At 27.1% G+C, this 25,478-nt stretch overlaps 1 protein-coding gene across 1 annotated transcript in view; it reads left to right on the top strand.

Annotated features, from left to right (window-relative positions):
- Prp6 (pre-mRNA processing factor 6) overlaps nt 1–25,305 on the top strand; it is a 34,140-nt gene extending 8,835 nt beyond the window's left edge. The window contains exons 4-22 of the mRNA XM_016070754.5: nt 207–306; nt 404–522; nt 1,315–1,393; nt 1,490–1,584; nt 2,787–2,868; nt 4,025–4,174; nt 4,278–4,372; nt 6,731–6,795; nt 7,483–7,610; nt 9,016–9,141; nt 10,133–10,594; nt 11,141–11,262; nt 12,597–12,690; nt 14,229–14,393; nt 15,975–16,151; nt 16,229–16,430; nt 19,319–19,457; nt 23,578–23,704; nt 24,781–25,305. Coding sequence (XP_015926240.1) covers nt 207–306; nt 404–522; nt 1,315–1,393; nt 1,490–1,584; nt 2,787–2,868; nt 4,025–4,174; nt 4,278–4,372; nt 6,731–6,795; nt 7,483–7,610; nt 9,016–9,141; nt 10,133–10,594; nt 11,141–11,262; nt 12,597–12,690; nt 14,229–14,393; nt 15,975–16,151; nt 16,229–16,430; nt 19,319–19,457; nt 23,578–23,704; nt 24,781–24,933 — 2,680 coding nt within the window. The 3' untranslated portion in view covers nt 24,934–25,305. The remainder of the gene's footprint in view (nt 1–206; nt 307–403; nt 523–1,314; nt 1,394–1,489; nt 1,585–2,786; nt 2,869–4,024; nt 4,175–4,277; nt 4,373–6,730; nt 6,796–7,482; nt 7,611–9,015; nt 9,142–10,132; nt 10,595–11,140; nt 11,263–12,596; nt 12,691–14,228; nt 14,394–15,974; nt 16,152–16,228; nt 16,431–19,318; nt 19,458–23,577; nt 23,705–24,780) is intronic.
- Nucleotides 25,306–25,478: the final 173 nt, after the last annotated feature.

Here is a 25,478-nt window from a genome sequence, read left to right as displayed (position 1 = left end):
TATACTTTTTTATAAAGGTTAATTTTTTTGTGAACAAATACGTTGTTATTTTGTTACTTTTCTGAAAGAAAATAGATTAATAGGTCAGAAAATATTGTTTTATATTTAATTTTGCAACTTATACTCTAAAACTATTAGGCATTTTTGCTATAGCATTGCATTTTAAAGCTTTATTTTTTAAAAAAAGTTACTATTTATAATCTTAGCGATGATCGACATGCTCCGCCCAATAAGAGAAAAAAAATGCAACAAAAGGATGAAGAAGAAGAGGATGAAGAAGATTTAAATGATTCTAATTATGATGAAGTATGCATAGGTTTCAAAATTACAAACTTTTCTTTCTCCCACTTTGAAAACTTTCTTATAATTTGTTATGATTTATGAAAATAATATTTACTCCTAGTTTGCTGGCTATGGTGGTAGTTTGTTTAGTAAGGATCCATATGATAAAGATGATGAAGAAGCTGATGCTATTTATGAAGCCATAGATAAAAGAATGGATGAAAAACGAAAAGAATATAGGTTTGTTATTTTAGTTCTATTTTGCTTAGAATTTTTTGTTCTAGTCTAGGGTTTACAACCTGCAGCCTGGGAGCTGAAAGGGAATGTACAATCATTGCTTTGTAAATCAATGTTATTCGAAAAACCTAAATGACTTACATAAAAAAATTTAAAAATATTTTAAAATTAATTTCAAAAGACTGAAAAAAAATTAAATGAAACTATAACATAAAAAATTCAAAGTTGACAGAAAATTTACGTTTCTCATAATTTCAAGTCTTTTCTTTTAAGGAGAAATTTAAAAAACAAAAAGAAAAAAAAAAAGGCTTGTATTTGAAAGCTAAATGTTTATGAAATTTCTATTTTGTAAAAAATTACATATATGACTAATTTTTCTTTTTAGAACCCTGATATGATATCAAACCTGATATGGTTTAATTAGGGGCAAAGTGTGCAAAATTTCTATCCTGGTTTCTGCTAACTGCTATCTCTTTTCTTAAAATAAAAAAAAGATTTTTTTTTAAAAAAACGAAAAAAGCGACAGCATTTTTACAAAAAGGGCAAGGAGTGTGCATTTGCCTCTGAGAAAGAACAGGCAGAGTGGGCCACCTTTCTAAAAATGCTAGGGAAAGCACTATAATAAATTTGAATCTTTTCTGCTTAATTTTTTTCTTCTCTTTGAGTTTGCAATTTGACTCTTATTTATTTTAATATAATTTCTTAAAATAAATAGTTATTTTCACCAATTTTCTTGCAACTAATCATTTGATTAAATGATTTGATTTGAGGATGTTTAATTTGCAATGTTTTTAGAGAAACCAAATTAAAGGTGGAATTAGAAAGATATCGTCAAGAGAGGCCAAAGATTCAAATGCAGTTTTCTGATCTAAAGGTAATTTAATTTTCAGCTTTTTAAGTTTTTATTTTTAGATTGACTAATTCAATGTTTTTCAAATGAATAATTTTATTTTGTATTCATTTTTCTCAGAGAGATTTGGCTGAAGTTACTGAAGATGAATGGAAAAACATTCCAGAAGTAGGAGATGCTCGAAATAAAAGGCAAAGAAATCCAAGACCAGAAAAGTATGAATTTATGCCCTATAGCTTATTTTAAATTATTGTTAAATTTTAACTAACCTCATAAATTTTAACTAAATCATGAAATATTGTTAATTTTAACTAAATCATGAAATTTTTCATACAAAATAGAATATTTTATAATTATGAATTTTTTATGATTTTATTTTTTGACGTTTAATAATTTTCTGATTGACTGGTATTGTCTGTCATAATTAATATAAGTTCTATATTATGGGTTTATCTCTCATATTTTTGAATCTGAAGTGATAATAAAAAAAAGGATACACATAATTCTATACTTCCTATTTTTTTTAGTGTTCTTATTATCTATAATTTTTTGGTTAAATTTAAAATTTTTTTTGCTAAATATAAACTGTAAAGTAGGAAATATTAATACTAAAGTTTTCAGTGCAATATTTGTCACAAATGTGTGTTTTTAGTAAATGAGTGATGTGTTTTAATGGTCATTTGAAAAAGAAAGCATTGTAAAAAGTTTGTTTATTAGTTGGACTTAAAGCTACAGGAGCCCCTAATTTTTTTTCAATGAAATATCATTGGGTTTTAAACAATGAGTAAAAGTACCCTTTATGTGAGTTATTTTAATAAAATGATTGAAAAACTGGCTATAATTTAGTTATAAAGGAATTTTGAAATAAATTATTAATAAATTTCTTATAATACTTATTACCTAATTAAATAATATAAATTTCTTAAAATATTTATTAATTAATTTCACTCATTAAAAAAATGCATTTTAAATTGTATGACATAATGTAATACAATCATAAAAGTCATTTTTGAAAAAAAAAAGTTGTTTTGAATATTTTAACTCATTTAAAGAGAATTATTTTTTTTAATATAAAGAATTTCTTCTTAATATTTTGATTGCTACTGTAAAAAATTACTTCTTTTTTCCGACTCTTGGGACAAAGTGAACAGTAATGGTTCGGCAGTATGTATTTCAATTAATTGGTATTGTTGACTTTTATTTATCTTGGTTTATAGAACCAAGTAGAATAGTGTAAATAGGTGAATAATTTATTTAGTTATTTTGAAGAATTAAAAATATTTTTTAAATAGATTTTTTAAGAATTATATTCTTCCAATTTTATGGAGAATTTTAGTTAAGATGTTTTTTCTGCATTCTGCATGATTTATTTTAAGATTTGTGTAAAGGTGAATAATTGTATTTAATTTGATCTTAGATATACACCTGTACCAGATTCTATTTTGGCTAAAGCAGGAATTACTGGAGATGGAGTTTCCTCTCTTGATACTTTACAGCAGGTAATTCAGTCTGTGATGATTTTTCTTATTAAAATTTTCCAGAGAAGAGTTTCTTTTTTGTTTTTTTTCCTATTTAATAAAAGGAAAAATTTTGCCTTTTCAAAGAAAGTTCTGCTTTTTTGAATTCTAGAAAAAAATATTAATTTTTTACGTATTTACTTACCTTTATAGACTAAGTTGCATTATTTCTGATCTTTCTATTAGTTATTAAATTTTATTAAACTGTAATATTTTTTTAAAATTGATCAAGTATTTTATCTGTTAGTTAATATTTACACTATTTTTGTGCACTCATGATGTAATGACCTCATGTTATGACATCCAATTTTACCTTGGACCAATATGATCGTTATGTCGAGTATTAATTGTTATTAGTTTCTGCTAGAATCGACAAAGCAATAGAAACTAAAACTGTATTTTTCTTGTTATTTAAATGTGTTAGATGATTTAGAATATTTCATTTTTTGGGATTTTATAAAAATAATATTGAAGTTTTATATAATAGTTTAAAATTTGTAACTAAAGTTTTGCTCTGATACAATGACTGAGAATTATGTGTTGTATTCATATATTGTGTGTACCAAAAATAATCAAAGATTTGAAAATTTCATTCATGTAAATTGGAAGTTGATAAAAATGCATAGTTTGTGGCATTTTACTGAGCAAACCAGGCGTTTATTCTTTCTTGTTCAGTTTCCTAATAAGTTGCGAACAGATGCTGCTGCTAATTGATAAAAACTATAAAACAATGTTTTTAAAATAATCACCGTTTAAGTCAATTATGTGTTGAAGTCTGAGGTCAAAATTAATGGATTCACGTGGAAATATTTTATTTGGAATTGGAATATTTTTGTACGAATGCAGTCAAAAAAGTTTTAAAGTTTAAAATTTGTGGTGAATAAATTATCTGGGTTAGTTTTATATCCCTATTTTTTTTAATTGATTTTTCATATCTGGTCATTTTCAGGACACCTGGTACAGAAATAATAGAATGGCATTTAAGAGCTATTAACCCTCATTCTTTTCTTTTTCTTCTTCTTTTTTCTATTTGATGCATGTAATAAATACAATCACTTCTCTTTATAACAACGTTTGTTTTTGTCTTATTTTTTTATTATGTTGCTATTTAAAGTATATCTGTTTTCATTGTTTATAGGGATATGGTGGGGGTTTAATAACCCCATACCCTGGCACAAATACCCCAGGTGGCATCATGACCCCTGGTTGGGCTACTTCAAGTGTAGATCTTGATTTAAGAAAGATAGGTCAAGCTAGAAATGCTTTAATGGACATCAAGCTGAATCAGGTAATTGTCATTATTAAGTTAGATCTATGTTTAATTTAATAACTGTTTTTTAAGTAAGAAATAATTATTTGTTGTTTTTTATCTTTTATTTATACTTTTTTAGGTTTCTGATTCTGTATGTGGGCAAACCGTTATTGATCCTAAGGGATATCTAACAGATTTACAGTCGATGATTCCCGCTCATGGTGCTGATATCAGGTGATGGTCATAAATAGCAATTTGTTTTTAAATAGATAATGGTTTAAGTTTTTTTTTTACTTTTTTCTCATTCTTTATTTTGTATTCTTTTATTTATTGTTTTTTTTATTATTCATTCATATCAAAGTAAATCATCAATATTGCAGGATATGTGTACATAATATAGAAATTTCACCTCTAAATTATGAAGTTAAGAAAAAATATTGCTTATTTATCAGATACATATTCAGATTGCTTCAAAAAACCATAACCAAAAATGAAGAGACTTACTAAAATAATAATTAATCATGTAGAAATGTGGGGTCACAAATGTTAACCAGAGCCACTAGAGGGGGCTGCAAATTTACTATAAAAGGTCAAAAAAAGGAAATTGTTCAAAATCATTTTATTTCTTTGTATTCCGATACATGTTACACATTTACAGGAGATGCTTAAAAATTTGTCAGATGTTTGGAGGCAATGGGTGCATCAACACTGCACAAAAGAGTCAATCATACCTGATGCATCTGAAGTACATCCTGCCTTTTGTGAACCTGGTATAACGATTAAGGCACTGAGAGGTCATTTTGTAGGACCAGGGTTCTATCCTTAGTGGCGGCTGAACGCTCACCTTGTTTCAGATCAATGTATACCAGCTTATCTGGGTAGTAAAGGCATCTGATGTGCACTGCTGACCACATTGCCATCATCATGCCATTGGCCTTCTTCTTTATTTCGAAGGACTACAACCCACAATGGACCTTGTCTTAATAAATAGTGTCTTTTGTCATTGGTCTTAAAATTCTGTATACCAGCTCCATAGCTATCTGTTGCAAGAGTGTTTTATATGAATTAAAATAAGGGAACACACAATTTTTCTTTTTTTTTTATGAATAGTTCCTATTTTTATTTTAGTGTTTTGCAAAAATTTTCCACTCGTAAATTATTTGATTACATTTAAGTTACCATATATTTCCAACAGACTTTTTGGAAAATGTTCTAAAGCTAAAGGATAGTCTGCTTATATTTGGATCTGTTTACTTTGCAAAATTCTTTGTTAACATAGCTGACAAAAATACTTTTACATTGATCCGGCATTAGTGATTGATTATAAAATATAAAAACTTAAAATAATTGAAAATAAAATACTTTTTTTTCTCCAATGCCCACCTGCAAAATGACCTTTCGTCATATAGGCATCTGAAGGGCAGATTTATTGGCCACTCTTTCAGGGGCACCATATGAGGTGGGCCAACATTGCTCCCACAGTAAGGACAGATAGTACAGAGAAGGAAAGAACATTAATGCTCTGCGTGGGATTCTAACCCAGAACCTTTATGATGCAAGGCCAATTCCCTTACCCCTACACAGACCAGTCGGCGAAAATAAAATATTGAAAGAACAATTGGATGTTAAGCACATATAAAACACAATAGGAAAGGAATTTTTTTTAAATTATATTTTGTTTTACCACTTATTTTTGTTCATAAATCAGAAAATGATTAGAACAGCATGAAAAAATTTAAACATGCTGTTTTTAGAATTTACGTAGCTGAAGCTGTTAGTGTCAAACTCATTTGCTGATGGCCTCAATCTGGACTGGTAAGTTGAAAGGTTTGCAAAAAAGAGAGAGGGAAAACAAAAACTGGAAGGAATGGATTTTATTTTATTTTATAACCGTCGTTGAACAGCCGACCCAATTTCATGGGTTTACGATTACTTACGTTCAACTCCGTAGCCTTGTAATTTTGAACCAATCCAGAAGACAAGGAAACTCCTGGATCAGTACCCCCAGAGGTATTGATTTGTTGTGGGAACATGGAGGACTTTGAGACTCGACAGATTTAACGTGCATCAGTCACCATTTACTACACGGGGAGTCTTCGGTCGACGAGGATCGAACCCACGACCTCTTGGATATGGGCCCAGCGCCCTACCGACCAGGCTATCCCGGCCCTCGGAAGGAATGGATTGGTGGGACTTTATTTCTGAACAAATAAACTTAGAAGGCTGGGTAACAAAACAAGAAATAAAAGAGAAAGTTAAAAAAAATAGTATGCCTTACTGTTTTAAATGAATTTATTTTTATGTATGAGTTTCAAATTGTGGGTTAATTTTCAAAAGAAGAAAAAAATTTAAAAAATTGTACTTTTTGCTTATATTTAAAATATACAGTATTTATCATGTCTTTCATTTTTTAGAATAATGCAAAAATAAACACCTCTGATTATTGTTTTTTCAATATCAATTTATTTTATTCATCCATTCATAAAAGTGCTCATTTCTTAATATTTTTCATATGATTTTCATCATATCTAATGTATTCAGTAAATAGTTTTATACCCTGAGTTAAGAATTTTTTTAAATTTTATTTTTCAGTGACATTAAAAAAGCTAGACTTCTTCTTAAAAGTGTTAGAGAAACAAATCCCAATCATCCACCAGGTTTGTAATAAAATTTTTTTTTTGAACTATTTCTATTATACTTTTTGTTTTTGAGTAATTTTTTCCTATTTAGCTCTCAAATGTCATTAGCCAATTTAACAGAAAATAAAAAAATAACAAATAATATATACTCTTTTGTGTCCACCTGACAAATTTTTATTTTACCCTAAACTTTTTTTTTAATATTTTGCCTAATTGTAGCTCTTAATATTAATTCTAATTTTCATCTAACTGTATCAGCTTATTAATTCCATTAAAAAAACAAAGTGGTAATATATTATACATAAGTTTAACAAAAAAATTAAAAAAAATTTGTAATCAAATTAATTGTTTGACTTTCTTTAAAGTTGGAGATTGCTCTTAATTCAGTTTGTCAATGAATTAACACTGCCCATTTTTATTTTTAAAAAATTTTCAAAAATTCTTTTTAAATATAAAATCCTATGAAAATTTTCATAATTTTTATATTTTTAAAGACTGATTACTTTTTAAGACTTGTTGCTTTTTACTCATCTGTTTTGTTTATTATATTATTGTAAGCATTAATAAACTACCTAAGCACTTTTAAATAAAACTATCCCTTTTGAAACTTTTTTTTTTACTAATATATTTTTAAGTTTGAAGATAAATAAGTCATTAGTTTTGAGCTTTTGATTGTTACTAAGATTATTAATTCATTTTATGTAGCTTGGATAGCCTCAGCTAGGTTAGAGGAAGTAACAGGAAAGTTGCAGTCTGCTCGAAATCTTATCATGATGGGGTGTGAAATGTGTCCTAAATCTGAAGATGTTTGGCTGGAAGCAGCTCGATTACAGGTAAATTTTCTTGCATATCATTTGAATCTTATAGATTAAGCGTTAATTGCTCATTATGTTTACTTGATACTAAAATAGAAGATCTATCTTCAATTGTCTTTTGCTTTTGTTGCTATTTTTCTTTTAATGAAATACTGCGGTGTCTTCCGTTCTGCTACTTATCAACTGCTTACCCCTTAATTTTAAATACAGTTTGTTTTAATTTGCTTTAAAATATAATTAGCCGCATCTTGACTTCTAAAATTCAAAAGGAGTATAAGGAATTTATAAAATGCATTAGTCATTACTAAGATGTGTCTTATGAGACTGCAAATTAGATGCAAGTTTATGTTTCTAAATTATTATTCTAGTTTTTATTGCCCTAAACAGTTCATGCACGGTATCCTAGAAGTGTTGTGCAGTTATCTTTCAATTGAATGGTCATTGAACCTTGATTTTAGCTTAAGGAACTGTTCATTTTTATCGTTTATTTCAGCTAATTTTTGTCAAATGATGTATTTTCTGAAGAGAAAAAGGATCAATATAAAATTTTTCTCTTCCTGGGAAAATTTAACTATCATCAAACGCTGTTGAATATACTCTGTTCATCCTTACTCGGTGTTTTGCTTTTTGGAAAATGGATTTCTTTTTTATTTTTCGCTTCAAATAAATTTAAAGTTAAAAATTCTTATGTATTTGACATGGTGCATAACATTTTTAAAAAGTGCTTAAAGGTGCTTATTTCCGATTTTCGTTTTTTAAACCCTTTAAGGTGCTTTTTTTATTAGGCATTTTTAAATAGTGGTTTTTAAAATATACCTTTTAAAAAATGAGTACTTTTCTTTACCATTTCTATTTTTGCCACATATTATGCAAAAGTGTGGTTTTCATATTGTTCTATTCAACTTTTTTATAATACATTTTCACATGCCATCAGTCAGTAGCGCATGAAACCGGCAATTATTTTACATGTTTGATGAAGTACTAGCGGGTCTGCATGTGTGCGTATACTGAGCTGGATTCAGTAAGTTTCTTGCACTCTCATGTGCAACTCTGCTGCATTTTGCAAGATATTCATGATTTCAGGCTTTATTTTCTGTCCTCTGAAATCAAACCAAAAAATCTCTCTATCTTTTTATTGTGGCCAATATAATCAAGAAAAATGTTCTTTATCAGAAACTAGTTATTTTATCATGATCATGCAAAGTCTTTGAAAATTATTTTGCATTTTGTTAATGTATATAGTGCTTAAATATATTTAAGTGCTTAAAAGGTACTTATTTCTTGTTGAAAGATTTGGCTGCACACCCTGATTTTAATAATTGTAAGTTTTTTTGAGTTTTTTATTTTATTAAACTGAATGCTTTAATTTCATCTATGTTTTTATTATTTTTTGGTGTGTAATATTTAGTAAATTCTTTCTTAGCCTCCTGATTTGGCAAAAGGTGTTATTTCTCAAGCTTTACGCCATATTCCAATGTCTGTGAGATCATGGATCAAAGCAGCTGAATTAGAAGCTGAATTAAAAGCTAAAAAGAAAGTTTACAAGAAAGTAAGCTTTTTCATATATTTAATGGTTTTTCTCTGTTGCAAATGTCCTTGATTACTAAAATTTTTTAATGCTCTATATGTATTCATTTGACATAGTCGAAATTAAATGGAAATTGATGTCTTGACAATTATGGGATTACAATATAAAGAGCGTTTATTATTTAATTCCGACTTTGTTTTTCGAAATCTAAGAATATTTTTGTAATCGTCATTGAACAGCTGATGCAATTTTGTGATTGCCCTAAATGTCGAAAAAACATGCTTATCTGACAAACAAGTTAAGCGTATTTTCTCCGCTCATTGAATCAAGCTCGTCAAAACATCATTATTTAAATACAAAATTTTATTGTCAGAATAATGTATTAAAAATATCAAAAATTGGAAAACCCATGTTGAAAATGTCAGAGAAATCATATTAATAAACGATATGAAATTACGATAAAATTTTCGTTTGCAGTTCATGAAGTAGTGCCTGAAATTCGAAATGCTCTTGTTGTGATACATCCAAATAGTGATGGTCTTTTTTTTAATTTTAAGCATGAAGAGACACTAAACTAGATCTTAAATTTATTCACATTAATTTATTTTTTAGACGTACTTTTGTAGAAACTCAATTCTATGTAAACATTCAAAAATTTCAGATTTATGTTTATTTAAAATGGTACAGATCCTTTTAGCAATTATACTCAAAATTGATAAAAATCGGAGAAAACTTAATCATTTTCACTTGATTACATTCTAGCAAACGAAATTTATATAAATAATGGAAAATTTTATTAATAAAAATATTTTTTTTAAAAAAATGTTTGTTTAAATAAAAGTTTGGTTTAAACTAGCTATCCTTGGAACAATGTATTAAACATCTCAGCTAAATCCACCGAAATCTGTTTTCCATGAGGTTTATGCAAGATCTTTTTTAAATTTGAATTTTTTGCATAATATTTTCATAAAATGTGTTCTAAGTAAATAGTGAAAAATATATCTTTTTTTAGGCTTTAGGACATATTCCCAATTCTGTACGATTATGGAAGGCAGCTGTAGAATTAGAAGATGCTGAAGATGCTCGAATTCTTTTGAGCAGAGCCGTGGAATGCTGTCCAACTAACACAGATTTGTGGCTGGCATTGGCTAGGCTCGAAACTTACGAAAATGCTCGTAAAGTTTTGAATAAAGCACGTGAGAATATTCCCACTGATCGCTTGATTTGGATAACTGCTGCCAAGTTGGAGGAAGCCAATGGTAATAGTAGAATGGTTGAAAAAATTGTCGATCGTGCTGTGACATCTTTGCGTGCGAATGGCGTGGAAATAAATAGAGAACAATGGTTGACTGATGCTATAGAATGTGAGAAGGCAGGATCTGTTCTCACGTGTCAATCTATTGTACGTACAATTATTGGAATTGGAGTGGAAGATGAAGATCGTAAACATGCTTGGATGGAGGATGCTGAGGCGGTAATTTTTTTTGGAATATTATATTTTTCTTTATAAATCTTTATAAATTTGTTTTATTTATTTTAAATTTACAATTTTTTACATTATTCAAGACTATGGGGCCATTAGTGTTAAGAATATTAATTAGATGGCCATTAATGCCAATCTTGTTTTTTTTTAAAAAAAACTCAAATTTGGATGTTTCAGCACTCAATGATTCTTTTATTTGGTTTTGCATAAGTCACCGATTCCTCACCCTAAGATTTGTCTTGTAATTTTATTTGGATTGATCCTTTTGTGTGCTGAACATCATGAAATTTAAACTTTCCTAAAAAAAAAAAATCTTTGTGCAAAACAATAGGACATCAGTTATGAGTAGTGACTTTATGTTTCTTGCACTTGACGTTTTTATTTTTTTATCTTTTGTAGTAATTTGTGAAGTGTTATATAGACACAATGCCAGTAAGAACTTTGAGGTTTTGGCTTTGTAAAGACATCCAAGCTGTTAAAGGCAGCTCATTTTAAAAATCCCATTCCATATTTAGCTTATTTAATGTTTTCTTGCAGTGTGCTACACAGGGAGCATATGAGTGTGCTAGGGCAATTTATGCTCATGCCTTGTCGATGTTTCCAAGTAAGAAGAGTATTTGGTTGCGTGCAGCCTATTTTGAGAAAAATCATGGCACTAGGTAAATTTCATTTGTCATTATTCTGTTTAGTTTTTTTTATGTGTGTATCAAATCATGATTCAAAATCTTTTTTTTTTCCTTTCTTTTTTTGCACGCTTCTTTAAAAGAATTGAGTTCAAGTAATTTACAACCTGCTGCTGCTTACAGTGTTTTGTTGTAGGTTAATTAAATATACATAAAATTGAAGGTTATAGCTTTCTCAATTGCTCTTTTTCTAATTTAAGTTAAATAGCCAAATAAAAAAATTATTTATAAGAGCTGTTGTGCAAATTTTATTACTAGTAATATTTCATTCTAATGTAATTAACCATGTGTAGTTTAAAACAATATTTAAAAACCTATTAAGTATTACAATTATTATCAATATTATGTTTTTAATTTGTATATGTTTATTATATGTTTTTATTTTGTGTATGTGTACTTTTTTTATTTTGTATATCACCTATTACTAAGGCCATTATGGTAGTTTTTTAAGATTATTTTTAATACCACTGAATTAATTCTGGTTTAAGGAAAGCACAATAGGAAACACCATTATAAGGGTTAGCCACTTTGTTTAAATTATTACTTTTGCCAATTGTTGATACTTATACAGAGTTGCCAACTATGATGAATCTGTAATTATTATGATTGTTTAGTCAAAATTACGGTTGAGTAATAAAAATGATGGGTTTTGAGAATTTTCAGAATAATTTTGTATAAGTTATTATTTTATTTCTTTAATTATCAAGTGTTATAAAATTTTGTTGTGTTGTTGTTTTTTTAAATTTAATGGTGAATTCGGACATTTTATTGTTAATATCAGGTGTATATAATCAAATAGTAAAAAGACCTAAATATCGCACTAATTTGAATTTTGTTAATGTTATATGTATCATTGTACTTTTGATTACCAATAGCTAAATTGGAAAGCTCTGCTATATAATTACTGGAATTGACCTCTTATGTAATTATTGTCCCAAAAATCCTTGTAGGCCTATCAAAAACCACCACAAATAAAAATTATTTTATTTCAATCTTTCTAAATGTCTTGTTGCAAGGATAAAAGTTTTTTTACTAGAACATATGTTTTTGTCTAAAAGAATTTTGTTAAGATTACTTTTGTTACTACCCAAATAATTTTCAATTCTGTGGTTATTAAAAGAAAATGTGTGATAAGAAATTGAAGTAAAAACAAGATTTATATTTAAAAAAAAAAAAAAAAAAAAACTGGAAAAGAAAATGTTATAATAAAAAGTTTCACCTTTTTCACGTGTCATTATTACATGCAAATTTTTTGTAATGATATATTTTCCCCCCTCTTGTTTTCCATTTATTTTGCTTTTTAATTATAGGGAATCTTTAGAAGCAGTCTTACAGCGTGCTGTAGCACATTGCCCCAAAGCTGAAGTTTTGTGGTTGATGGGTGCAAAATCGAAATGGCTTACTGTAAGTTTTTTCTAAAACTTATTATTTCTTATTAGCTCAATTGAGTGGCGATGTTTTAAAATTCTATATTTTCAAAGCTGTTTGACAGAGTACAGGGTGTCCTAAAAGTATGGAAATGTTATCAAGAAGCATGTAGGGAAGAGTGGCTCACCTTGGGACACTTTTTTATTTTAATTTTTTTATTTTGATCAATTATTGGCAAAATTTTACCTGGTATTCTTGTAACATTTGAAGACATTTTTAACTAGGTTTTGATTTTGTATCTGTCATAGAAAAATTTAAAAAAAAAATGTTTAGTTATCTTGTTATTTGTCCCTGGATGTACCTCCTAGTGGGGAACCTTGGGACAGTCAAAAGGATGTGAAAATTTAAGTAGAAATTTTCTAAAAATAGTATAACTAAATAAATTTAAATTTGTTAATAGAGTTTTATTTTGTTAGTTTCAACTTCTTGTATGCAAATCCAATTGTTCAGAATCAAATATCAAACCTAAAGAACGTTCAAGGCTTTGCTCTGCTTAAGTTTTAACGAAATGTCATTTGAATCTATGTATATAATATGTCCCTAGTACATATAATTGTCTTCTTTTTCGGGATAAATAAATGTTGCAGATTGATTCATTCTTCTCAAAACTGATAAGGCAAAGCTTTATACTTCATTATATTACCCATTATTAAAAGAAAAAAGTTATTAAAATTTCTTTCTACAGCTAATTAAACTTTTATATAAATGTAAATAAGCATGCTTCAAAAAATAAAAATTCCTATAAGTTCTTAACTGCTTAATCAATGGAATCAAAATATGTTCCCAGGTTAGGTGATGCTGACATATATCTTAATCTAAAGGAACTAAAATATAATTTGAAATTTCAGACCAAAATTAAAAATGTCCCAAGGTGAGCCACTCTATAGGAAAAAAAATCTCAAAATTTCTCTGTAAAAAATGTTTCCCAAACTTTTCCATGTCCCATGGCTGAGGCAACTCTTTGGGGATTTGGGTTGATTTTGATATTAAGCATGTTTTTTAAAATTTCAAACTCAATTATTTTTATATGATGATCCGAATTGTTTTTCTCAATTTCATTTTTTACAATTTGTACCCCACTTTTATTGTGCAATCTGTGATTGCATACATTATCTCATATTATTGTCGTCTCTGAACCAAAATACTGAAACCAGTTGGTCAAATTGTGATATTTTTTTCTGGAGGATTCTAGATCTACAATTAAAAATAAGGATGCATACATGAGGTTTTAAAGTTGTTCCTTGCCCTGCCCACAAATGAGGTTGGGGAGTTTATTAATAAATGTATCTTTTTTCAAAACATTTACATGGGTTTTTTAAGATTTTTGCTCCAATATGTATTTGTTGAGATATTTTACTGTTTCCATACTTTTCTGACTCCTGTTTTAATCTATAACCCATAAAAAAAAGGAATAATTGAGTCTATAACTGGTTCTGTATTCAGTATCACAGATACATCTATTTCGTCATTTTATAAAAATTATATTTCTTTTAGAATACATTTTTTAATTTTAGGGTGACGTTCCAGCTGCTCGTAGTATTTTATCATTGGCTTTCCAAGCAAATCCTAATAGTGAAGAAATTTGGCTTGCTGCTGTTAAGCTGGAAAGTGAAAATAATGAATTTGAAAGAGCTCGACGTCTACTAGCTAAAGCTAGGGCTAGTGCTCCAACAGCTAGAGTGAGTATTTATCTATATTATATGTGAACTTTTCTTTATTATTATATTTTTAAAATTCAATAAAGTCTATTATCTATCACATTCTAAGTGTTAGTCATTTCAGTCAAAATTTTCTTTTTAAAATTTTTCTCTTAAATTTTTTAAAATTGTATAAATGCGTTTAATTTAAAAAAAATTTTTTTCTTTAAATTCGGATTTTAATAAATGTTTTTGTTTCTGCAGTTTTTACTTTATTGTGCCATTTGTTATTTAATTAGTAAAATAAAAAATTAAAATCAGGTAACTGTTCAAATATTTGGCACATTACCGTTTTTGAATAATAGAACAATTTTACTTTAGTTTATTTTAAGATGTAGAGCCTTAAAGCTTAATGAGGAAATTGTTTAACCTATCTGATTTTTGTTACTTTCTTTTTGATCTTAAATAAATAAGTCAAAGTTGTACCAATTTTGCAATAAGATAAAAATGACTTGCATGAACATGAAAGCAAAGCTCTATTTTTTTTAATAAAAAGGAATTGGACAACTTTTTGGATAAGGCTTACAAATCATCAATAACAGTTTAATACAGTATAGAAATGGAAAATTTATGAAGAATCCCTACTTTTCATAGTTGTGTTTTTTTTCCCTTTGTAAAATATTGATTTATTCAGTATGAATTTTTGGTTAAATGTAATTTACTAAATTGTACCACCTAATTTCATAATTATTTTTTTTATACCTTTATGAATTCAAGATTTTTTAGTTAACAAATTATTTTGTAAAAAGTATTTATACTGCGATAAAACGTTTTCTCTTGATTGTGAAATTTAAAATTGCAGTAAGTAATTCTTAAAGTAAATAGGGTCCTTGTAATAGGGTAAATAAATGCATTTCATTTTTTGTAATGTAGTTTTAATTATTTTTACAGTAGTTTCCCAATCATCTGACACTAATGGGACTGAGAGTATGTCCAAAAATCAATATCATCAAGTAGTAGGGGGGAGGGAGCTTTTTTTAAAAATCTGGTTTGTGAGCATAAATGCTTTAAGCCATATTTAAAACTACTCAAAACAATTAGCAACTAAAAAAGTTTAATAAAAACCCTTACTTGTGTTTGACTTTTCTGTTATAAGTAACAATACAAAGTTGATGGAAAAAAATCAATGATAATTTTTTGATTTCTGTTTGTAAGCCGAAGGCAAAATCACTTGAGTATTATAAATCACTCAAAAACGTAATATCATGGTTTTTAATGGCAGCCAGCTGTTTACTCTATTTTACTTTGAAATGAAATGCATTGCAGTTGGTTACTATCCGTAACCAATTGATCAGTGATAAGTTGTTAGTTGACAGTTTCAACATCTCTATTGTTGTTTTCTAGCTGTTGAAATAGGAGATTGTTGTAATAACTGTAATTGGATTAAATAGAATTAAATATTGGATCTAGTGAAAGAAGGTTCAAAAATGTATCAGTGACTGGGTAACATCAGCTTTAATAATGATGCAACATGTGTCAGGATGCTTTTTGCATATGTTGAAAGAGACATTGAATAATCAGGGTTCTACTGTATTAATTTTAAACTGTATTATTATATTGCAGGTTATAATGAAATCAGTTCGCTTAGAATGGGCTTTAGGTGATCTTAAGAAAGCAAATATATTGTTGGATGAAGGTATTAGGCAATATCCAGATTTTGCAAAACTATGGATGATGAGAGGACAAATTTTAGAACAGGAAAAGAACATAAATGATGCAAGAGATGTTTATAATCAAGGTGTAAGTTAAATTTAAAATTTCATTTTGTGAGTTGAGTTTTGAAATTCAGTTTTTGTTATATTGTTATTTACCCACAGATAAAGAAATGTCCATCTTCGATTTCTTTATGGTTACTGTTATCGAGATTGGAAGAGAAAAACGGTGCACTTATCAAAGCACGTTCAGTGTTGGAAAAAGCAAGATTGAAAAATCCAAAGGATCCTCAACTTCTACTGGAGTCTGTCAGAGTTGAATTACGTGGGGGCCTAAAAGATATTGCTCTGAATTTGATGGCCAAAGGTAAATATCACCTAATTACAGTAAATCCTTTAAATATTTTTATTTATTTATCAGTGTTCTGAAAACTTGGGATATTGCCCAAGATATAAATATGATTGCTAAATGTAAATCACATCCGCGCTTACAGAAAACCCTTTAACACATTGACTGCTGCGTTACCCGTATTGGGGTGATGCTTATTTGACTACTTGCAAAGGATATTCGTCTGCATTTGAAAAGATATATCACAGAAAGTTACGAAACTATTGAATTGTTATAAAAGTAATACAAAAGTGATTTATTAAGAAAATTATCTTGAGCCTCGTGAAAATTTTCTTGTTCAAATTTTCTTGTTTTTCTTGTTCGAGATATCAATAAATCTTTTCGAAATATCAATGAACATCAATGTAAAGATTTTAAGTTATACTCCTCTTTACTGGGCAAAGATTCAAATTGATCGTGTAAAGTGGCAAGATGTGAAACAGATGATCAGATATTTTCAGATAAAAATTAGATCTAATGTGAAACTCACTTCCCATTGTAGTAATAGGAAGTGAGTTTCACATTAGAACTAATTTTTATCTGAAAAGATTTCAATTTTCAAAGATTCAATTTCAGAGATCCGATTTTCATAAAGAAAAGCTCAGTTCTATATTGCACTAGAAAAATATGCAGAATGAAAAATTGTAGAAAGTAAAGCTAAAGTAAGTGTAATTGTTTAATAATATTGATGAATTTCTCCAAATTAATTTGTTCCTTATGGTTTTTATAATATTGGCATTTTACAATGATGTTGGTTTTATTGGGCAATTCAATATACTGTTGGTCCTGCTTAATTGGGAAGGAGGGTAACAACAAATACTCTACCTACTTGAACAGAAATTTCCTCCTTGAATTCCACGTCAAGGCAATACTTAAATAATTATTTCCCCCTGATAATGTATTAAAGACGATTTAGTAGCTACTAAAATGTTTACTAAACAGCTTGTAAAAACAATGCAGTATTATGAATTCTTTTATTCAGTAAGTTGCTTTTTATAATTTTCAGTAAAAAATGAATCACCTTGTATAATTTTTGATTTAATGATCTCATACTGAAACTCAATCTTAATGTTTTGTGGGTGACCTCAAATATGTTAATTATTTAGTGCACCCATTATTATGTTATTTGGGGTTACATATTTTCTCTGAATAAGCATACCTTTTTTTAAATGTAGATTTCTGACTGTAGGAAATAGCCGCAATGGGGAAGATATGGTTTTAGTCGTTTACTTAAGAAAGAGGTCCTGAGTTTGACCCTTTGAAATTAATTTTACTTTCTGCTTATGTTTCCATAACTATAAGTTCTTTAAGAAAATTGAAAAATTTTTGTGCATAATTATAAAATTCATTTATCCAAAGATATTTCTATGCAAATTTTTTTTTATTAATAATTTCTTATTTTTTATTTTATTTAATAATAGTAAAAAAATTTTTGATTTGTAGGGTATACAAATTTTTATATAATTTCAAAGAATGTAATTTTATAGGTCAAAATACCAAATTTGAAGAAAATCAGTCAAATAGTTCTTGAGAAAACGAATTTTAAATATATTACTTTAAAATTCAATTTCTCAGAAACTATTTGACTGATTTTGTTCAAACTTAGTATTTTGACATATAAAATTCTATTCTTTAAAAAGGTGTAAAAATTTGTGTGCTTTATTATTCAAACATTCGTTAACAATTATTAAATAAAATGATAAACAATTATCTAAAATTATTATTTTGCATGGGATTATTTTTGGATAAAGGAATTTTATAATTTTGTGCAAAAGTTTTCGATTCCCTTAAGAAATTCTAGAGAAATGGCCAATCATGCAAAAAGTAAAATTAACATTTAAATGGTAAAAGTATATTTCTCAGATTGTGGTTACTTTCTATTTCTACTTTATATTATAAATACTGCATATTTCTCAGTTCTTTCTATACTACATATTTCTCAGATTGTGACTACTTTCTGTATTTTGAGGATCACAATTCCAATTCTTTCAACAAAAAAAAGATATATTTATTCAGAGAAAGTACGTTTTGGTGTCTGATTTTGAAACTTCAAATATCGTTTGCGTTAATTAATTAGCATATTTGAGGTGATACCCTTGAACCATTAAGACTGAGTCCTAGTACCTAAAAACCACTGTTTGTTGAGCTGAAAAAATTTTAGTGATAAAGAAACTGGAAGAGAGCATTAAAGAAATCACCAGAGAATTAGTTTTATGGAATTATTTTTTGACAATGTCTTTGATTTTATGAAAAATAATGTAGCAGTAGATTAAATTTATGCATTTAATATGTGATCTTAGTAATACTTAGTTTTTTTTCCAATTAATTTTCACTCTTGTTTGAAAGTATATACTATGTATTTTGAATGTTCGGATATTTTGTAATAGTTCCCTTTGACTTAGAGTTATTTCATTTTAACTATGTATAAAAGCAAAAATGCTTGTAAGCTTAGATACATTTTATGCTACAGATAAAAACAGCTTGTAGTTACTGTTCAAATTGTTCCTGAGATATTCAGTGTATTTTGCATTGAAACTATTAAATATGTAATACTTGCTTAATGGCACTCAGCTCAGTACTGAACAAGTTAGCTGTGCATTGTGATCATAATCATATTGAATATTAATATTAAATAATTATTGATAAAATTATTTTATAAATTTGCTTTAATTATTTTTATTTAGAAAAAAATATTAGATGTTATCATATGTAGAATCTTACTCTTGTTTTGTCATTTTTTTCTTTTTATAATTATTATGTTTATGTAATATCGGTTAGAATTGATTTTTAAATTTACTACATAATGGTCATTGTCTTTCTCTATTTGTTGTTCGTTATAAGTTACTAAAAATATTTTATGTTATTAGCAATGCAAGAGTGTCCTAATAGTGGAATTCTGTGGGCTGAAGCTATTTTTCTGGAACCTCGGCCTCAACGAAAGACTAAAAGTGTTGATGCTTTAAAGAGATGTGAACATGATCCCCATGTTCTATTAGCTGTTTCTAAGTAAGCATTTGAGTATTTATTTTATGAAATTAGTTACATTAGACAATTTTATTGACATTTGAATTAATAAATGTGAATCCAGTCACTTATTTTCAAATGCAATATAAAATACCATGGAAAGAAATTGTAGACAACTGTTCCCCATTGAATTAAGGAAATCTAAAGAAAAAAAAAAAGAAAAAAAGAGCAATTTCTTGTACTTGATAAAAAAAGTTATTTGGAAAATAATGCCTTCTTTTTTTGTTGCTAAAATTTGTAAAAATCTTACAACCAACCAAAAGAATGATCGTATTTAAAATTGATATTTACATTAAGTAGATATAAAGGTTCAAAGTAAAATTAATACTTTTTGTTATCATTTCATGTAAAAATTCCACTACAACATGACTAAATTTTTATAAATTTACAGTTGAAAACCTATGCAACACAATTCTTCATAAACCACACTAGCTTTGTGGGTGTAAATAATGTCTTTCACAGTAAAGAAATTTCTATCACCAAGAAAGAACTATTAACTTTTCACAATATTAGCTTAATTATTTGCTAAGAGGCTAAAGTTTTAAAAGCTAAGCAAACCAAAATTGATTAATTTGTTTGTACCTAGCTCTGATGCTGCTGAAAATTTCATAAATTTTGTAAATATTAAAGTACATATTTTATATTTTTTAATATTTGTATTTTAAATTTTTTTATTTTTAAATATTTCTATCTAAAAATTATTTTAAAGCATTTTACTATTGATCTGTTCCTGACTTATAATGCCATATTTAGTAAGATAAGTTTAAAGATAGGTGAATTGATCTACATAGCACAAAATTTTATAAAATTCAAAGTTTGGGGTTTCAAGGATTGTATTATAGTGTATTAGAATTAAAATATTAGTCTGTACAAAATATTCTTTGTATATTTTTGTTTCTAATTTTTTTTCCAAAAATCTAACATTTTGCAGTTCAGTAATACTTTTATTTAGGTTGGTTATTACGTTTTTTAGAAAGCTTTCTGTATAAATAAGCTTTGATTCTTTATTACAAAAGAAATATAGATAGTGGCTATATACCCGACGTGACTCTTTTAATCAACTATATCACATTATCTTTAATTTATATACATCTGTATTATAAAATCTACATGTTAAATCTTTGCCGTGTAAAATTTTCTTTCTTTCAAAATGCAATATTTTTGACAGAATTTTTTTTTATTGAAAAGTTATACTGGTTATTAAATAAAAAGACGTAATTTTTTGTTCTGAGGAAATATTGTTGTGCTTAGCAAAAATGTGGTCTGGAATTTCATTAAAATTTTCCTAGGAAACCAATAATAATCAGAGAATTTTATTTCTAAAAGAGATAAGCAATTCTGCTGGTGAAAAAAAATATTATAGCATATTTATTTTAGGATATTAATCTTAAAATTCAGCAATGTTCAATTAAATGTGTCGATTGAGTGAGATTGACAGCGTATTAAGTCACTGAAAACAATGTTAAAATTTTCCTATTTTCAATTATATGTGTCAGTTGATTGATTGAGGTTGATTTATCAAGCTCGACAATGAAACAATGTATCAAACAATGACACAAGCATTAAATCATTGAAAACAATGTTAAAATTTTTGTTCAATTTAATAGAACTGAAGAAGTGACCAGTTTTAGTTAATTGATTGAGGTCACATCTATTTGACAGCTGATAGTTAGAAAATTAGCTGATAGTTAGATATTAAGAAAAAATCTGATACTTTTTATCTTCTCTAGTTTTTTTTTTCCCCAAAGAAAAATGGTTGCTACCAATTACAAACCAAAGAATTCTGAGAGTTTATAGAACTTTCTAAATTGTCTTTTTATGTTTTGAAAACGGTTTGAATTTTTAGTTTTGCACCTAATACATGCTACTTAGGCAGTAATTGATTGAGTGATAGATCATTTAACTGCTTTTTACACTCTTACTTTGCAAACACTAGGATGCCTAATTCTGTTTTTTATTTATAATTTATGATTCTAAATGTAAGGGCTTTATCCATATTTCTACCATATCTTATGGCCATTAGGTTTTAGGAGTTTTTTCTAAATTTGGAGTTATGGAGATTCGGAGTTATGGAGTTATAGGGATTTTCTAAATTTGGAGTTTTTCTAAATTTGGAGTGTATGGTGAAAAGTATTAATTGGCAAAATATTCAGAGTTAAATGCTTTTTACTATCTGACTAATGTCATATACATACGTAGTTTCAATTGACACATTGTGTAAATAAATTATAGTGAGAAATCAACATTTAATTTGATACATTCAATGAAAAAAAATTTTTTTTTTAATACTCAATTTATTTCTGAATAGAAAATTTTGGTTAAAATGACTTGTAATTTATACTACACTAAATCTCAACTTTCTGCAAAATTTCTGTGAAATCCCTTATATTTAATACTTGAATGAATCATAACTTCCTTAAAAATTATTGTAGTTGATAAAAAAAAAAACTTTATGCCTGTATTTCATTTTAACAATTGAAATAGTCTTTAATAATTATAAACATACTTGAAAAGGGTAATTGTAATTTATTTCCCCAGAAGTAAATTTCTTGAAATGTATTTAAATTTTTTTCCTTTTTAAATTATTTAAAAAGGTTTTGAATATTTAATTTTATACAAAAATTTTTTTTTAGGTTATCTGATATATCCATATTTGCAGTTCGACAATATTTATGCTAATAAAGTTTATTTATTTTTAATAAATTAAGTTTATCGTATATCCTTCAATATTCAAGGTTTTTGAGAATATTTTTTCCAGTGGTGTTAAGCTAAAGCAGGAATTCAAAAACTAATTGAATTTTTAGGAAACTTTTATCAGAATACAAAAGCATGAAACATATATCTGTTTAAATAAATTATGTGGTGTGCGAATGTTCTTTAATACTATTTTTCTTGACGTACTTTGTTACCACTAGGAAAGATATATTCTGAAAATTTGGAAATTTTGTACTGGTCGGAGGATGTGTTACTGTATATCCATATATACTTTATATTTCTGGTCTTTAATGGCACATAACATAAGTAATATCTAGATGACTGTTAAACTCGATTAATTAATTTATTATTGACTTCATTTTATTATGTAATTTAAAATTATTTTTGCTTAAAATTTTGAAGGCACGCTATATAACTAATCTTTGACTAAATGTTACCCATCAAAAAGTAAGTTTTGATACGGATGGAACAAAAAAATGGTGATCTGGAAATTTGAAATTTTGTTGAAATTATTCTGTAAATTGTATTTTTCCTGATTTAACTGGGAACCAAAATTAATTTTTAATCAACTCCAATCAAATTAATCCCAAATAAAATTTGTCGTTATGCTCATCATCCATTTATAATTAGTTACAAATAATTTAAATATGCAAAACCTTATCACTACCTTTACCTTTATAATTTGCATGATCATATTAAAATTAAATTTTTATTTCATTAAAAAAACTTGAAATTTTCATACATTTTCATGTATTATAATAATTACTAACATTTTAAAGTTGAAGTTTCTACTTCTTGTTTTGAAATTTATATTCTAGATATGTACTCAGAGATATTTTTAACTCCTCTTCAAACATATAATTAATGTGAAAGAGGCATTTTAATTCTAAACAGGATAAACATAAAATAAATTGACTGATTAACAGTTCAAAATAATAACATGAATATCAAACCGAAAGCCTGAATTTAAATAACAAAAGGAAAATATTTGTGATTTTAATTTATAATGCTGCTGTAAAATCATGAAAAAGAAATTAATGAAATTGAAATATTTTATTTAAATTATTTATTTTATTTAAACTGTTTTATTTGTTATGCAAAAAAATGATATTTAGGCTCATTTTTTTTATGTCCGTCTGTGTAATTTAAAATGTAATTGTGTCTCACTCCTCTAAAGTGAAATTCACTCTTTCTAAAAAGGTCATGGAGTATTTTTACTCTATTAAAAAAATCCAAGTTATATATCTCTGGCTATGTTACACTCAGTTTTTTTTTTTAAATTACAGGAATAGTTTTTTTCGATTTGTTATTGATCTTGAAATAAAATAATTAAATTTTTTTTTTAATTGCAAAGTTTTAATGCTGAAAAGAGTGCTTGAATTTCTAGATTGTTTTGGACTGAAAGGAAGACAAATAAAGCTAGAGAATGGTTCAACAAAACAGTTAAGATTGATCCTGATCTAGGAGATGCGTGGGCATATTTTCACAAATTTGAACAAATACATGGAACTGAAGTAAGTATTTAAAATTTTAATCATCATTGAGGATAAATTTCAGACTCTCTCAAATGGCCTATTAGCGTTGCTCTAGTGCAATGTTAACAACCAAACCAAGTACAGTACAGAACCCGTTATCCGGAAATCAGAAAACCGGAAAACCAAAAAACCGGAACGAAATTCGATAAATTTTCCCGTCAATTTAAAAAAATTTTTTTTTTTTTCCTTATAAGATTTTTCTTTCTTTTTTGAAAGATGTTTACCTTACCATCATTTTGGAAATAATCATTAGTGTATTACTTCATCGTTTTTTCTTCTTTTTAAGATTATTTCCAAATTTTTTTTTTTGTTGGGTTTAACAATAAAAAAACGGCTTTTTGTAGCGATTCAGAAAACCGGAAAAATCAGTTATCTGGAATAGCGATGATCCTGATCGTTCCGGATAATCGATTCCCTACTGTATTTAAAACAGCAAATTTATTTTTTTTAAAATTTCCACAGAACTTCCATATTTCCTGTTTCAGCTTATAAAAATTTTTTGGAACTATTCTAATAATTATTTGCGTTGGTTTCTAATAAATAAATTCTAAATAATTTTTTTTCTCTCCATGTAATTACTTATAAGTATTTCTTTAATAAAAAAACTGAATTGTATAATTGAAAGAATTTATAAATTCTCATTTTCAGTATTCTATAACTTATTGATCTTTTTTTAAAAACTCAAAGTCTCTTAAGGCATTATTTAAAAAAACAATATTGAAAAGCTTATCACCTTAGAAGATAAAATTTTTTTTCACACTGTTTTTGGCATGATATTTCAGCTCAACTTATAAATTATATTTAATCTATGGCTGCAATTGTCTATCAATTAGTTGATTGTACTTACCTTTAGCTGGTTGTTTGCAATAACTTTCAGTTACTGCAATAACATTCGCTTCCTTAAACTGGTGTTCCATCAGTTAGTAAAAGATTAAAAGGGAGTAACCTGTGTGGGAACACTTAAGCTAATTAATTCTGATTTCACATTGTTTTCTGTTGTGCTTTTTTAAATAAAGGGATTTTGAATTATATTTTTATTTATATTTTTTTGCTAGGAACAACAAGAAGATGTGAAAAAACGATGCATCCATGCAGAACCTCGCCATGGCGAGTATTGGTGTGCAGTTTCTAAAAATATTGCTAACTGGAGGAAAAAAACTGAGCAAATTTTAATGATGGCTGCAACATCAATAAGCATACCGACATAATTTCTTTAAAGAATTATTAAGTTTATTTGCATCAAAAATTGTATTGTAAGAACTAATTAAGTGATGTATTTTAAGTTTTATATATTTCTCAAGTATAGTTTTTTAATTATTAGTTTAATAGTATTGGGATTTTTTCTCCTGTAGAATTATAAAAAATTTTGAGATTTTCCTTAAAAAAAATTTTTAACAACAGCTTTATATTCTGTTTAATTAATTATGATTTCTTTGTACTCTAATTGTTTAAACTTATCTAAGTTAGAAACTAAATATGTATCACTTAGTTATGTTGTTTTACTGTTTAATTTTTATTGCATCATCTCATTTATCATTGTATAATGAAATCATACTATATAAAGCATTCTTCATATTGTAGTTTTTATTTATTATTCAACTTTCTGTTTTAAATTTGTTGTAATTTTTATATATTTTTTTAACAGAATAAGAAGGATTATTATAGTGTAAAAATTATTATTAGCTTGTATAAAATTTTTTCCTTCCCATTTTTCAAAAAGTTTTAATATGCCCTGCATTGCACTGAAATTTTC

The sequence above is a fragment of the Parasteatoda tepidariorum genome, chromosome 7 (genome assembly GCF_982258835.1).
Source record: "Parasteatoda tepidariorum strain Cologne lab strain chromosome 7, Ptep-v5.0, whole genome shotgun sequence".
NCBI classification, from domain to species: domain Eukaryota; kingdom Metazoa; phylum Arthropoda; class Arachnida; order Araneae; family Theridiidae; genus Parasteatoda; species Parasteatoda tepidariorum.
Note: the sequence above shows the minus strand (reverse complement) of the source record. Positions and strands in the feature narration are given on the sequence as shown.